We start from the raw sequence: 15,786 nt of genomic DNA, 5'->3' as shown, positions 1-15,786 counted from the left end.
TGGGAAATGGATTGTGAGTGCTTCGACTATGCGTCCGATTTGGGAATCTTGGGCTCATTCAGTAGCCGCTAAGTTGCGAAGGCTGACGGAGGTCCTTCGTAGCTTAGTTGGTTAAAAGCACCAGTCTAGCATACTGAGGGTCATGGGTTCGAGTCCCATCGAAGGAAAGTGGTTACCTCCAATACATTTTTCAATTCAAAATCTTCCACTACACTACTGGGCTGCACTCCAGCGTAAGAAATTGCTGTCAGCTTTTAGTTTTTGATATTCCCGAGTTGTCGTTGAAGGCATGAGTCTTTACGATGTCCTTTTCCTCGGAACAGAAAACTTGTAGCCCGACGTAATGCACACATTTTTGCGATTGCCAAAAGCCAAACAAAGACGTGCTTTACGTACGGGCTGGGAAGACTGGGAATTTTGGCAAAAACTGCATCTTGCAGCGTAAAGAGTAAAGACGCTACTTAATTAAGATCGGAATAAATTACCAAAGTCGTTCGTAGTTTGGAATTCGCATATGCCGTAAAATATGCCATAAAATAGCTTTTGAGATTATTTTCGAGACGGCTTTGTAAACGATTTTGAAAGGCGTTTTAGAGATTCGTTGAGTTGCTGATAACCGGAGTCGAAATCCTGATTAAAATCCAAAGTATTCAATAATAAACTTAAGATTTGCTATATTATGACATTAGTAGAAATCAATTATCAATGAAACGTCACAATTAGTTGTTAATCAATTTAATTAAATGATGCTTATTACAATCTTAGTCAATCATATTCAATTTTTTTTATTTAAACTAGTTCTACACAACGATCGATTTACGATCGTTCCACGTATTATGCATAGTGTACATATTCAACTTTTTCATGCTGACCATGATCCATGTACACTGATTTTTCTTCTTACAGTACGTTTCCTACCTTAGGAAGAAATACGACAACACGTTCTAGTACTACGTTTTATATACAACATAATTGAATAACGTTCAACATCAAATTCATTTCCGCACACTCCGCACTCGTACCAGTCAATTTCTATATTTTTTTCGACGCTCTACAGGATGGCTGCTCGTGGTTTCAACGGGTTTATCGATATAACCGGGCAAAATCTTGTAGCGCTTGCGTTACAGCTCGAGGCGTTTCCGACCTATAAGAGAAAAAACAAAACTAATTAATAAAATAATGATAAAAAAATCTAACTATATAATTATCGTTGTTATATTGACCGAACTCAATAATATTTGATCTGACAAAAAATGAAGTAAATTTGAACCCGCAATACAGAATGCCAAAGTATAAATTATTAGTCTTTACTCACTTGACGATGTTCTCCACAAATTCGATCATCTGTTCGTTGGTCACCGTAATGCTTCCACCGCTATTCTTTTTCGGTAGGGCGTCGACCGCTTTCTGCACATAACCCTCCAGCTGGTGGGGACTTAGGTGCTTGATTTCGACAAAAACGTCGGCCACATCCGACAGCATGTACGAATGCAGACAGAAAACGGACGCATATAACAGATTCATTATTAACGATTCGCCATGCTGCATCAGGATACTATGCACTATTGAACGGAGCTCGTTCGCTCGGTCGTGACGACCGTAGCTCAGTAGACTGCAAAAAAATCGCATCACCGAAAGATTCGCATCCCGGTGGTCCAGAGTACAGGCAAGCAATCCACACTGGATTATTGGAGTTACAAGTGGGCTCTGCAGCAGTTGGAACGGCGATCGTTGGATAAAACGTGCCACCAGCCGGAAGAAGTCGTCCACCATGTCTGGGTGATCCTTCAATCCATTCTCTACTTGCAGTACTTGGAAAGTAGGTTCGATAAAAGCCTGTAGCATGCTTAGCAGGCCTTCGATGCAACTTGGCTGACATGCAAATTCGTCTACCAAAATACTGCCCAAGTATAACAAACAGCTATGATTATGCCCTGAGTAGATGGTTATAATTTGTTTTACTAGAGATTCGAGTATTGGCATCGCCTGTTTACCAACACAACGAATCGCATACCTAATGCATCGGACTATTCTTTCCATAGTCTTCGGATCGTTCTTATAACACTCCATCGCTCGGGACAAAATACTCCAATTGCTAACGATCACGAAAACGCACGGATTCACGTCGTTCGCACTGACTTCCGGATTCACATGCCTATAGATGGATGCCAAACGATCTACCCAAAACACAGGATCATGTCGGTCTCTCTTCAATGTCAGTCCATCATCTTCACCGCTGGTAAGCTGGCCCAGGGCTCGCACCTGGAATCCACAAAGTTCTTGCATAGCTGCCGTAAGCTGCTCTGGCGGTAATCGTCCAATTATGATCGAAATTCCCTTGAGCAACCCTATAGCCGACTCCGTTTGTATTTCGAAGCCATCCAGACAGCGCGCAATTTCCATCAGACCGCTTATATGACCCAGCATATGTTTCTTACAAGCGGAGCATATCGATTGCAGCGCATTTGCTGCGGCAGTTGCTAAACCGTTTTTCTGCTGCAACGCACAGAGCAAAAAGTTCAAAATTGGCTCCAGCGTTTCCGGATTATTGTCGATCCAATCGCACAATTCACCCAAAATGTTGATCGACGTGTAGCGGATCGCTATGTGACAGTTCGAAGGCAGGTTCAGTATCGCCTCCACCACCTTCGGGACGACCTCGCTCTCCTCGCTGCAAGAGAAACGAAAAAAGAAAAGAAAGAGAAAAAAAGCGCGTTACGTTCGGATCAGACGCCGTGTTGGGGCGGATGGTTGCCGTGTGCGGCCGGGATAGTCACCAAAGCTGATTGAATCTGGACGACGGTATGTCGCGTTCTCCCAATTGCATTATCTCTCTAGAAAGTTACAGAAAGGAGAACAGCGAAGTTTCAGAGCGTTAAAAATACGTTTACTGTGTCGAGAATGCTAGCATTAATCTACATGAAGGGAAGATGTCAAGTACTTGTGCATACCGCTTATGCAGGGACTTTTTTGGGATCAACATGATTAATGCTAGTTTTAGCTCAACATCTGTCAAAATTTCTTCATTGTTGCAGTGGATAAAATCAGAAAATAATAAACAATGAACTAAAGAAACATAAAAAGGTTAATTTTAATAAAATACATTAACAACCTTTGAAATCACTGATTGCATTATTTCATTACCACTAAAACGACCTGTACACATGACGTACTATAAAGCCCAATACACACGTTGTGTATTCTCAACGCACGTTCGTGCATGCAGCTTTAAAAAATCACACAGGTGTGCATCGGCGCGGCGACACTGCGTTACCGCTTTTTCCGAAGCACACATGCGTCCCTTTTAGCATCGCGTGCACGCAGTGTTGAAAAGACACTACGTGGAAATCAAATCTAACAAAAAATATTGAAAATGTAGATCTAAAAGCTAATTATGTAAGAATTTATGAACAAATGAAAAAAAATCTATATTTTTTAGGAGACATTAACCATGTTTGACGGATGCAGACTGATTTACCAAAAATAGAATATTCACTTAGAAAAATAAATAAAGAAAACAAAAAACATCCAGTGCAACCACTACTTCGCCTCGAGAATCATTTTATATCAGCGTTGCATCGATCATTACTCTAAGAAAAAAGCTTCGTCAATCCGTGCTTATCAAATTATCCTCTCATAATAATGATCGTTCTTTGCATAAACAAGGCAATGAAACTTACGGTAGGATGTTCCGTGCCACGTTTTCCATTATAAAAAGTGCAGCTTCGCTGGATTCCCACGTCACATTCGGCGTCTGTAGAATCAGGAACATCTGTTTGAAGCAGCTTATCGAACTAACGATAAATATTACATCCTTGATAATTTCAGAGACTTTGAAACGGAAATCCTGGAATCGATAAAGATATTTGAAATACGCTATTGACGGTTCACTAACGGTGTGCTTACTTTGAAAGTGTCGCCTTCCTCGATGAGCCCCTCGTGGTCAGCTTCCATTTGACAGTGCTTGTAGAGAGCGGCAATGAGCCGCTCCACGTACGGCTTAAAATGTGCCGTCAGTGCTTCATTGTTGCGCTGGTACAGATCTTCGCTTAGTCGATACCACATATTGAAGGTAATTTCGGCTACTTCAAAGTCGTAATGTCCTACACATATCAGCACCAGCTCCAGAGCTTTGATGGAATAGTGCGGCGCCGCAGCTTCGGACCCAGCCACCATTCTCGTAAGATTACTTTCCACCAGCACGGTAAAGAGGCGGCAAAGGTTCATCGACTTGTCCAAATCCTCTTGTGCGACGGACGTATTATACGCTTCATCCAAGCTCAAGATTCCGTTGAAAAGCTTGACGTCCAGTCCATCTCCATTGTTATTCATCTCCAAGCATTGCAATAAACCACACAAGCAGTCAGTGGCAGCGTCGTGAATTTCTGACTTGGTGTTTATGTTGGTCAAAAGTTGAAACGAATACGCTATTATCAAGTTGTCGCCAATCAGCGACAGATTGAAGGCATTTATGTTCACCCAAGAGGTGAAGCATTTTAGAATCTTCATTTGAAGCAGCTCGTTGTCGTTGCAGTTCATCAAACACATCAGCAAGTATTCACCGACAAGATTGGAATCTGTTTCCAATTCGGTTAGAACGTCCTTTCGCCGGTTAGCACCGAGCCGGAGATATCGTGAGTTGATTTCTTCCGGGATTAGTGTGAGCAGCTCGATGACGGCGTACATCATGTTTGGATTATTGGAAAATCGTTCTAACAAGGTAACCACCGGTTTGCGCCACGACGACATCAACAGGGCCAAATCGGCCAGTGCTAGCGACAACTGGGTAACGATCACCGGTTTCGTCTCCAACGTTATGTGGCTTATGTGTTCCAATAAACTTTGCCGTAGCGATTCGTGTGCAGCTTCTGGCAACTCGTGGAAGCTGTTCTGAATTTTATTCCGCATCGTCTGAGCTGCAAAAGTGCACGAATTGAGGTCATGTTTTCTTTGTAGGAGTTGATCAGCAATTTCCCAGGAATGAATCTGCGAAAAGACAAAAATAAATTACGTCTTTATTACTTTCAATTAAATCCGCAGTCTAAAATAGCAAGATATGAAATCAAATTTGTCTTTTCCGAAATAAAGACTGAATGATACAAAAAACCTTCTAGTTTTCTGTCATTTAGCCAATATTCCTAATTGTCTTTGTTGGAATCACAATAAAACTATTATGCGAATAGGTAAAATATGTTTAAGAATTGACCTGCATTTCATTCGTATAACGCATAATTAAATAGTAGGTAACAAAAAATGAAAAAATATTTTACGCACTAAAGATAACTGTCTCATAGGATACGAATACCAGAAAAAATGGGACAGTAATGCTTTTACCTGCACAGTACCAAAGTCGTTCATCGATTAATAATTTGCTGTGGGTTGTGGGCTCAAAAACATTTAAACTTAATAAAAAAAATCTGCTGTGATGACAAAACAATATTTCCAACAGCATCACAAACAGACACGATCTGAAAAGCTCGAAAACCTACCGACTTCTGGAACTCTTCCAGCCACTTAGAAGCGGTTTCTTTCTCCTGCTTGTTGGGATTGTTATACAGAGTAAAGACGCTTTGCAAAACTGCTTCGGCGGTCGGTGGATCCATTGTTTACGGTTTCTGCAGCATAAGCCAATAATCACATAAAATGATTTTGTTTCCGAGCAAACACCTTCGTAGAACGGTATTTTTTCTTTGCTCCCGGAACACAGATTCTGTAAACTCGATGAAAAGCTTCTTCTTTTTACTGCTGCAGTTTACTTTTCGACAAGCCTCCTTATGCCGAAAACTTTATCGGCTAGATTTTCCACTTTTTACGCTGAATTTGGCCAACTCGGAACTTTAAAACAACGTCAAACTACTTCGCGTAATCACTTCACTATTAATTTCGTTAGTTTACGAGAAAATTTAAACTTCAGCACCGCTTTTCAACACATTTTGAGCAGCAAGATTTTGTCAAGAATGTCAACGCGCCGTAGAAGTTTCGAAAGTTTCTGCAGCAATCGATGAGAAAACGGCGAGGCCAGGCAAGATTTGCACGTTCGTTTCGTCGAAATTTTCTTCGATTTTCCAACGCAGACGACCGAACGTCAATGTCACAAAATGACGTCAAATGAGAGACCCAGGTGGCCGAATGCGGGAAAAGGCCCTGTCCACACTGAATGTAGACAAACGAGCTTCTTTTTCAATAAAGTCTCAAATCAGCTCTTTGTCAAAATTAATGAAACGCACATCAGAGCAACAACAGTATTATGAAAACTAAAAGGCTACGATGCTACTGTTTCTTGAAAACATTCAGTTAACAATATATGTACTAAAAATAGGTACATTGCCATGACAAGAACTTTGTACCCACCATTAAGGTAGCATTCTTTCTCATTTTCTCTATTCATATTGCCATTTCCAGCTCTCGATGGATTTTTGGGAAAATCATAGATCGCACTTTGAGCAGTGATGTCAAATATTTTACAATATCTATTATTATTCCAAGCTTCATCTAAATTCATGAAACTTGGAAATAACCGTCTGTTGAACCACTATTGCAATTATTGTAATATGCTTCCGCAAAGAATTCAAATTATAACTAACTTGAAAGTAGCGAAAAGATTAACTTTCACTACAAATCATTATTATTTTTCTAGAGTTTGATCAAACAAATGTACTGGCAACCCTGCCGAGCCCATGTGTTCATTTGAAAACATAAACAACTTTCGTTGGCGCCAACCCGTTTCACCCGATTCATCATCCCGTTAACCGGGAGAACAAAGGATTTTGACATCTCGCACTTATGACTATCTCGCACTTCTGAAGTGCGGAGTCCAACGAGGTGGGAAGTGCGCAATATTTATTCGCAAAACTGTTCGTGCGACATGGATGATGTTGAAAACAAAAAGGCAAACTGAGGAAAAAAAGGAATGTCTGAGTCGAGATAGTATCAAACGCTGTAGATTCAATTTACCTTTCCCGTTAGGCTTATTTAAGGCACAGACAAACAGACGTAACAGCTTGAACAATTTTCTGAAAAATTCATCGCCCAACTCCTGTACCACCATCTTGCGAGCATGTTACACGAAACAATATTTCGTACAACATTGTCACCAGAAGGCGCTGGAGTGAAATGTCAAACTAGAAGGATTACGACGCTAGCGCCTCTAGTTGTGAAACGCGCAACCAATCAAATTCAAATTGATCGTTGTAGTCATGGTCGATTGTATCTTTTCTAGTGTTACGTCTGTTTGTCTGTGTTTAAGGTCAACTTTCCCAAAGAACCCATATTTTTCGATACCTCCAAGTATTTTTAAAATTTGAAACATAAATCGAAAAAGGGCTATTTTTTAAGATTGGCCCGATTATGAACGAACATTGCACAGTGGGCCACGCCCTGAAATTAGGAGGAAAAAAATGTTTCACCATGATGATAATATTTTAGGATCAAAGTGTCTTTCAACAAAGTCAAAGCTTATTATTTAAGCTTTATTTTAAAGTTTGTTACGATAGGGTGGCCCCACTATATTTTGAGATAAATTTTTTAACTGCTTTATTTCTAATGTTAGCATTGTACGAAGTTCTAGAAAGTTGTTCCTTATTTAATTTTGAGGCAAAGGCTGAAGAAACCATTGTTGTACGTCGTTTGTATCATTAGTTATGATAATTTTAAATAATTATGTTAGGGTGACCCTAAAAAATCAATATTTTGATAGTAAAGCCCCAAACGCAATACAACGGAACGGCGACGGAAACGGAAAATTTGACAGTTAGCCCATATATTTTCTGTCAAATTTGCCGTTTCCGTCGCCGTTCCGTTATATTGCGTTTGGGGCTTAACTTTTTAGTTTTAATTTTTATCGAAGTGACGTCTTCTCAAGGGGTAAACCACTCGGCACAATGTGCCCGCGGCACAGTTCGGCACATTTTTGGCACATTTGGGCACCCTTCCTTGCGTTTTCCAGCATTGACAGTAGAGCTGTCAGTCGAAGGTCGAAGGTCCGTTCCAATAAAAATCTTAGCTCAGGGCGGCACGATAGTTTTTGAAGAATACTGTTTCTCGCTCTTATCATCGTCATTTGAATTCTGCCGAATATTTGAGCTTGCCTGAGATTGTCAAACTTAACTGTATTGTAGAAAACCGGAACGGAACAAGTGTGTAACATAAAATAAACATGTTTTATAATATCTACATGTGTTTTTGTATCAATTTATTGATTTTTTCATAATTAAAAAAAGAAAAAAGGCCGAGATGGGAACCTTTACACAGTTGGGTCGAATCGGGCGGCGTTCTTGAACTGCAATCGCTTGCTCTGATCGTACTCAATGCGCGGAAACACTCGCGCCTTGGGGTTTTTCTTATGGCAGATACACAGTCGTTTGGATCCCGGCATCAAATTGAGCAATGCACACGTCCTACACTTACATTTAAACTACATTTGGTGCTGGATACCTTTTGTGGACGCTCCATGCACATACCGGACATAATTTAGGCCCGATGCCCACGTAGCGTCTTTTCAACGCTGCGTGCACACGGCGTTAAAAGGACGCATGTGTGTATCGGGAAAAAGCGGTAACGCAGCGTCGCCGCACCGATGCACACCTGCGTTTTTTCAACGCCACGTGCACGCAGCGTTGAAAAAACGCTACGTGGGCATCGGCCCTTATAACTGCGACAAGTGTGAGATGTTGTTCCACGGCGTCCGGGTATATTCCTTGGCCGACACAACGGGTGATAAGTCTGAAAAAGCAGACGTAGTAATTAATAACAGTATTATCGGTATTTGTTGTTATATTGTTATTATCTAACTTACCGACTTAAACATGCCGCCAGATTATTGTCCTTCACCATCAATATGTACTAGAATCATCACATCAAGTTTGTTGTTCGAGTGGATGGTGAATATTTGTATCTGATTGGTTGGAGAACGGCAATATTACATTTGACCAGTACATAACTCCGGCAGTTTGTATACCGTGTGAAAATGGAATAACGTCAATCAGCAACTAGCCCTCGTGGGATCTCCAGTAACCTTGCGAGCAAAGGCGTAGGATTGCCAATTCGGAGATGGTGAGTTCAATTCTCGGTCTGGTCTATAGGATGTTTTCGGAAACATTCTCGACACCCTGGGCATAGTGTATCCATTGTATACAAGATACACAAGATACATACTCATCCAATGGCGGGCATAGAAAAGCTTCCAATTAATAACCGAGGAAATGCAAATAGAATACTAAATTGAAAAGCAGGCCAAGTTCCAGCTGAAATGTAGAGCCATTGAAGAAGAAGAAGCAACTTGTCCCGCACTTTTTTTCTATTTGCTTGCTAGCCGGCAATGGCTTGGTCAGAATTCATCGACTTGATCTACTCCGTTCAGTTCTAATGGAACGTACACACGTGTAGAGAACATATGATATGAATCGAAAAATATATTCGGCTATTTTCGGAAGTTAGTCTAAATGTGATGAATTTGGGACTTCTGTTTGAGCGTGTATGACTGAGCGCGGTGGAGAGGAATGAATCAGTTTTGAAACGATTTCGTTGACGCGAGGACGTGCGGTTTCGTGAAGTCACGACAACACGGTCAAGCAGTTTGACCAACATTGACTCCACCTCTCGTTTATTCAAACATTCGTCAAGTTTCACCAACAGCGACACGAACAACCAATTTATTCGACCAACAATATCACACACGAACGACCGAAGCACCAACCATCAAAAAATATATGGGAGTTTGTTCAACTTCACTACAAATGCTCAAACATGTTCGGCGAACCTTGACTCCACCCCCGACAACTCAAACCAAAATCAAACCGTTTTAATTTTTTCCAACCGAGCCGCCAACTGTCAAATGGTTGTTCGAACAACTTCACACACGTTCAAACAAAGCAGCAACCGATGCGTTTTCTTGGGGGCGGAGTCAATGTTCGTCCAACTGCTTGACTGGTGTGTACGTTGCATAAGAAATCAGCAAAGGTGATCGACATGTAGAAATCGATTCATTCAAACAGCGAGTTAATTTCAATGCTGACCCGGGTCGAAGACGACACAGGACACGCTTTTTTGTCGACAGATCCTATGCATGAATGAAATGAATCACCAATCGGTTGTTACCACCATGATTGGTGACCTCTTGACCACTTGACCTCGAAGATACCATCATCGATGGACAGGATTAACTCATCGAAGGTACCGCCAGCAATATCGAAACAAAATGTTGTGACCGTGGGCAACAGCAGCAGCGATCAGTTTATCGGTGATACGCAATACGTTCAATTCGGAGACTGTACCGATATCCTTGGTAAATCCGACGCTGCGAGTCATTGAAGTTGACACTATCAAAAAGGTGTTGGACGACTATGGGGTTAAGCGACTCTCTACATCATGAAATTGATATTCTCTGGGAAGGGACTATTCGATTTTGGCTTGCCATCGACAGAGATCACATAATTCAAGTTGGTCTGGATGGTTGGACAATCAAACTTGCAACTGATCTAACACTTGGTATTGTTGATTTTGATTGGTTTCATGGTGAACTGGTTCCTGGCATCTCGCATCAGGCGCTCCGTGTCAGTGAACGTATATGATTGCCCCGATTGCCCTGATCTTTGGCAATGATTTTGAGCCTGAGCCTGTGAAGGATCGTACCAATGCAACGAAAAAGCACTTCATTTTTCAGGAATTAAATTCTTCTGTACACACACTTAAAATAAATCGCCGAATTCGGTAAAATTTTACCGAAATCTCAACAGCAGAACTGTTCGGTAAATAATTTTACTGATTTTCGGTGATTTTGACAGTTGAGCAATGGAAAAAATTACAAAAAATTTGTAAAAAAAATTACCGAACAGTTCTGCAGTTGAGATTTCCGTAAAATTTACCGAATACTGTAAAATGAGCTAAGTGTGCACCAATTTCAACAACAGAGGATATCTTTTGATAAAAACAAACACAAACAATTATTCCGTGATGCCATACAATCATAAAAACCAGTGCAACCAAAACAATATTATTTTTTCTTAGGCACATTTCGACATAGTATAAGGCACAGTTGGCACAATTGAACATTTTGAAAAAGTGCCGAGTGGTTCACCCCTTGGATGTTATTTATGGATCGTTTTTGTGCATTTAACGGTACAAAGTAAGGGCTGCCATAAACAAATTTGAAAAATAAGACCTATTTAGTGTTATATTAGACTTTTCTAATATGTTTGTCAACCCATTTGAACGAGCGAGAAAGGCATCATCACCGCTACACTCAAATTATTCTGATGATATAATTTATGTGCGAGACCCACATAGAACTCGATAATCAAGCTGATTTTTACTTCTATGTGCGCATTATGAAATACATTTTAAACCCTATTGAAAACATAGTCAATCAAAATAAATTGTATGTGCAGTTTCGCATAAAATGAAACTATGATCATACGCACATATAATTTATAACACTCTATTGATTAAAAAAAAACTGGCGGCAAACTCAAACAAAACAGAAGCCGAGACAGAAACGTATAGGAAACTGGAAATATTTATATAAGTGATTGGTAAAAAAATCATCTGCCTAACTTTTTCCTGCAATATTCGGATCGTTAATAAAAGTAAAGATGAGTTTAAGTAAATTATAATGACGTGCATTGTGGAACAAAGTGATTTTTCGGTTTCAGGAGGCTACCACACCTGTTTGATTTCCACATCTTGTGTGAGGACCATGCCCGATACGACCGAAGCCGAGGGAGTTAAAAAGTGTGAGTTTTAGAAATTCACTTCCCGCGGGGTGGATCTGGATCAGTTGCTGGACATAAAGCAGAATCTCTTGATGGACACCGGCCCCAACCACCGACTAAATTGTGGTATCCGTATATAGGATGGCCGTAGTCAATAATCTGCGAAAGGCCAGGTGGAACGCCCCACCGAATGAGAAACCATCTATCGTTGAGACTCAATTGCGGAAGATGGTCATCGTCCCGGAGATGGTTGGATCAATTTTCGGAATCTACTACAGTAAGACAGGTTTAAATTAAGCCGGACATGATCGGTCACACGGAAACAAATGCATACCCACAGGCATGAATAAAAAATCATGAAATCATGAATCAGGTCAGTTCATGAAACCATGATTATAATTCATGATTTCAGGAACATTATTCATGGTACTAGGCAACCCTCATCAGCCGACAGTATGTATAACCGGTTATACTTCGAACACTCCATTCCCAAGAAGTAAGAACGGCTGAGAGGTAGCACGCCGGACTCTCGCTCAGTGTACTCGAGTTCGAATCCCTTGTTGAACTTTTTTTTGTTCCGTCGATTTTAACAACCAAATTGTAACGCATTGGTTGCGTTACGCGAAAATAAATCATGAAATCATGATTTATATTCATGGTGTATTTTCATAGCATGAAAACACGACGGATTCATGGAATCATGAATTATTTTCTCATTTCTGGGAACGGATTTTTACCCGTGCACTACTTTGTGAAATTCTTGTTGACCTATACAAGCTAGCCACGGTCGGCCAGGTATCGGTGCCACCGACAGTTCCCGATTCGTTCCATTGAAGCAAAGCGGACTGTGTTTGAGGTGTTTAATTATTGCGCACTTCCCACCTCGTTGGATTCCGCACTTCAGAAGTGCGAGATATTCATAAGTGCGAGATGTCAAAATGCTTTGTTCTCCCGGTTTGCGGGCTGATGAATCGGGTGAATCGGGTTAGCGCCAACGAAAGTTGTTTATGTTTTCGAGTGAACACGTGCACGGATAAAAATAAAAAAGCTGAATGGCTTAAAAGTTAATCTAAAACCATATTCGGTCTATCCACTCATTTGCAGGCTTAAAATGGAAATAATCAACGAGTGCTTAATCTAAATTTAATCATTGACAATGATTATATCACTTTTAATTAATGGAATATTAATGATCATTTATTCAATAATAATGATTTTTTTTTGTTTTTTAGAAAACGGAACGGATTTGACATTTTGAAATAAAGGAGTAGAAGTGTTAGAAGCAGACTTCAGCTAATATTTTATTATTCAAAATATGTTACAGTGCGAACGGCAAGCTGAATAATTCATAATTCATAACAACATTAATTACTATGTCTGCATACAGGGCATACGTGGTGAAAAAAGACTGTGATGTATTTAAAGCTGCCGGAAATTGCAAAACATGTTGGTTGGACATTTTTTTCAGCACAGATCGATATTGTTTTCCGATTTTTTGGTTTTGAATGGATTCCAATGGTTTTTAGGCGACTCTTTAATGTAGAATAATCTTGCCTGCCTCTGATTATAATTCCGACGTGGGAATCCGGTATGCCATCTTTTTCGCTTGCAAGCCGTCGCTTTCATTGGTAAACTGTCGGTGAAGCATACGTAAGTGACCTGCTTCGAAAAATAGTATGAAAAAACCGCAATTATGGCTACACGTTAATAAATTACCTGAGAAGTACCAATTTTTTCGTCGTTTTTCGGGTAAAATCGAATGGTGAATAATCGCTGATGGCTGTTTAACCCACTTGGAACGAGAAAATATTTGATATGCTTGTGACAAGTAATGTCCCAAGTTTAACGGCTCTAACGCAATAAACATTGAAAGGAATAAAGTTCAGATAAGCATAGTAATGCTTAACATAAAAGCAAGCAATAGTTATTCCATATATGTTGTAAGGATTAAAATTGATAAAAGCTATAAAAATATTAAAATTTAAGCTAATAAGCTTTTTCACTTTTCTCCGTGTGGGCTCAGCAGGGTTGCCGGAATATTTGTTTCAACAAACTTAAGAAAAATAATAATGTTTTATACTGAAAGTTAATTCTTTCGCTACTTTTTAATGAGTTATAATTTGAGTTAATTGCGGAAACATATTATAATGATTGCAGTAATGGTTCAACAGAAGATTTTACCAATTTTCATACATTTAGCTCAAACTTGAAACAGTAATTAATTATGAAAATCATTTGACATCACTGCTCAAAGTGCGATCTACAATATTCCCAAAAATCCATCGAGAGCTGGAATTGGCAATATCTTTTGTTTTTTTTATAACGTGGAGAAACCATGGCATATAATTTTTCATGTACATTGTACTTATATTTTCTTTACCGTTCCGTAATAATTTACCATGAATAAACATGTCAATATTCTATATGTATTTCTTTCTTTCACACAAAAATATCAATATTATTAAATATGTGCGAAGCTAATGAACATCCACTATTGAACCATTATAAATTATATGTGTTTACCTAATGATTGCATTATTAGTTTCGCACATGAAATTCACAATGATTGAATCGACAATTATCTATGCACTGCAAATAATATTCACGTAGCATTTACCTGAAAAGACACGTAGATATTTTCCACCTGTGTTTTCAGGTGAACTCTACGTGAATCAAAATGTCAAAATCGATTCATCTGATTCAGGTGAAATGCACCTGATTTTCACGTAACATTTACCGTTCACGATTAACGTAGAATTTACGTGATTTTCATATGAATTTTATTGGATTTTTGAGTGAATCTATTTTTTAAACCTTATATAGAATAAAGACATTTCTCATTAAAAAATTGAAAATACAAAGATTAATAATTCTAGATTTGCTTCAGATGATGTATTTTTATCAAATGCTCCATACATAAACAAATTTGGATATCACATATATGGGCGAGGTTCAGCCAAACCGCACCAAACGGCTTTTGGCTGAATTGTAATATTTTGTTCGTAAAATGCAAACGGAAATAATTTTAAACCAAAACGCTTGATACGATTTGGCAGAAAACCGGCCATAATTGTCTCTCATTGTTGTAACGTAACTGAATCCTTCATCCAAAGACGGCTACCCGTAGAATTAAAGCGATATTAGTCGTCCATTACTCTTCTAGTGGAGTATGGCCAGGCCCGGTATGGCACCCGCTCCATCAACTGCCAGCTCGACTTCCAGTTCGATAAACACGGTATGGTATTTAAATATTATCGAATCCATGATTGATGATTCCTGTTGAAGAATATATGAGTAAAATGAGGCCATTATTATTTTTCCTCTTATAAGTACAAACAAAAACTTACGTTCGCTTTCCTTCATGGTTAATACTATTTTCACTGAACTCATTTGCTCGATGTCACCGCCTTTAACGAACGACACAAAACACTAAACTTTTCTTACATGTTCTCCTATAAAATTCACCCAAAATTCACGTAATATCAACCTGAACATCAGGTAAGGTTTACCTGTATATCTATAATATCTACCAACAACATGTGAAAAGAATCAGATAAGCAATTTTTATTGTTTACCTGAATTATCCGGTAAAATTTACATTCAAGATAAGTTGAGTGTGCAGCTTGCACATATTTTATAAATGCAAAACCAGCTGGTCATAAATTATGTGCAGGGCACATATTACCAATATGCAGATTATCCTCAGTGTAGGTGGATTAATCAGGGTTTTTCCCTTATGAATGATTTTCTGATCTCCCAGATAGAATACGTTAATATTTTGTTTTGTTTTTGAATACCCAATACAAAACATAAGCGAACAATAAAAATATAATAGGATGTACAGTGAACGTTCGCTAATTGGGGGTTTTCTAGTTGGGGCGCTTTTTAGTTGGGGGTTCGCTAATTGGGGCGAAACCCAACTAAAAAGCAGCTAAACGTCAGAATGCGATGTCAAAAAAGAGTTGACGTTTTGTTTCCGTGTTTGGCGGGATCGATATTTTCTGGCGCGTAAAATTTTCCTTTGTTCAATGCAAAAAGTAAACAACATTGACGCTTGTCAAAACGCCCCAATTAGCCT

At 39.3% G+C, this 15,786-nt stretch overlaps 1 protein-coding gene and 1 non-coding gene across 3 annotated transcripts; one reads left to right on the top strand and one right to left on the bottom strand.

Annotated features, from left to right (window-relative positions):
* The first annotated feature begins 92 nt into the window (after positions 1-92).
* On the top strand, positions 93-167 carry Trnaa-agc (transfer RNA alanine (anticodon AGC)). The gene has a single exon. It is a non-coding gene; the product is annotated as a tRNA-Ala (tRNA).
* A 552-nt stretch (positions 168-719) lies between these two features.
* LOC134225968 (transportin-3) lies at positions 720-6,257 on the bottom strand. 2 transcript variants are annotated; one of them, XM_062706435.1, is made up of 6 exons: positions 5,490-6,257; positions 3,907-4,986; positions 3,681-3,847; positions 2,778-2,834; positions 1,316-2,671; positions 720-1,144 (listed from the first exon to the last, which is right to left on the bottom strand). In XM_062706435.1, exons 1-6 carry the CDS (start codon positions 5,601-5,603, stop codon positions 1,084-1,086), a joined length of 2,835 nt encoding a protein of 944 aa, XP_062562419.1. In that variant the 5' UTR covers positions 5,604-6,257; the 3' UTR covers positions 720-1,083. The 2 variants fall into 2 exon arrangements, with proteins under 2 accessions (XP_062562419.1, XP_062562420.1); XM_062706436.1 differs by lacking the exon at positions 2,778-2,834 and having other exon boundaries at positions 5,490-6,256.
* Between the last annotated feature and the right edge of the window lie 9,529 nt (positions 6,258-15,786).

The sequence above is a fragment of the Armigeres subalbatus genome, chromosome 3 (genome assembly GCF_024139115.2).
Source record: "Armigeres subalbatus isolate Guangzhou_Male chromosome 3, GZ_Asu_2, whole genome shotgun sequence".
In the NCBI taxonomy this organism is placed as follows: domain Eukaryota; kingdom Metazoa; phylum Arthropoda; class Insecta; order Diptera; family Culicidae; genus Armigeres; species Armigeres subalbatus.
This window is presented reverse-complemented; position numbering and strand designations above follow the sequence as displayed.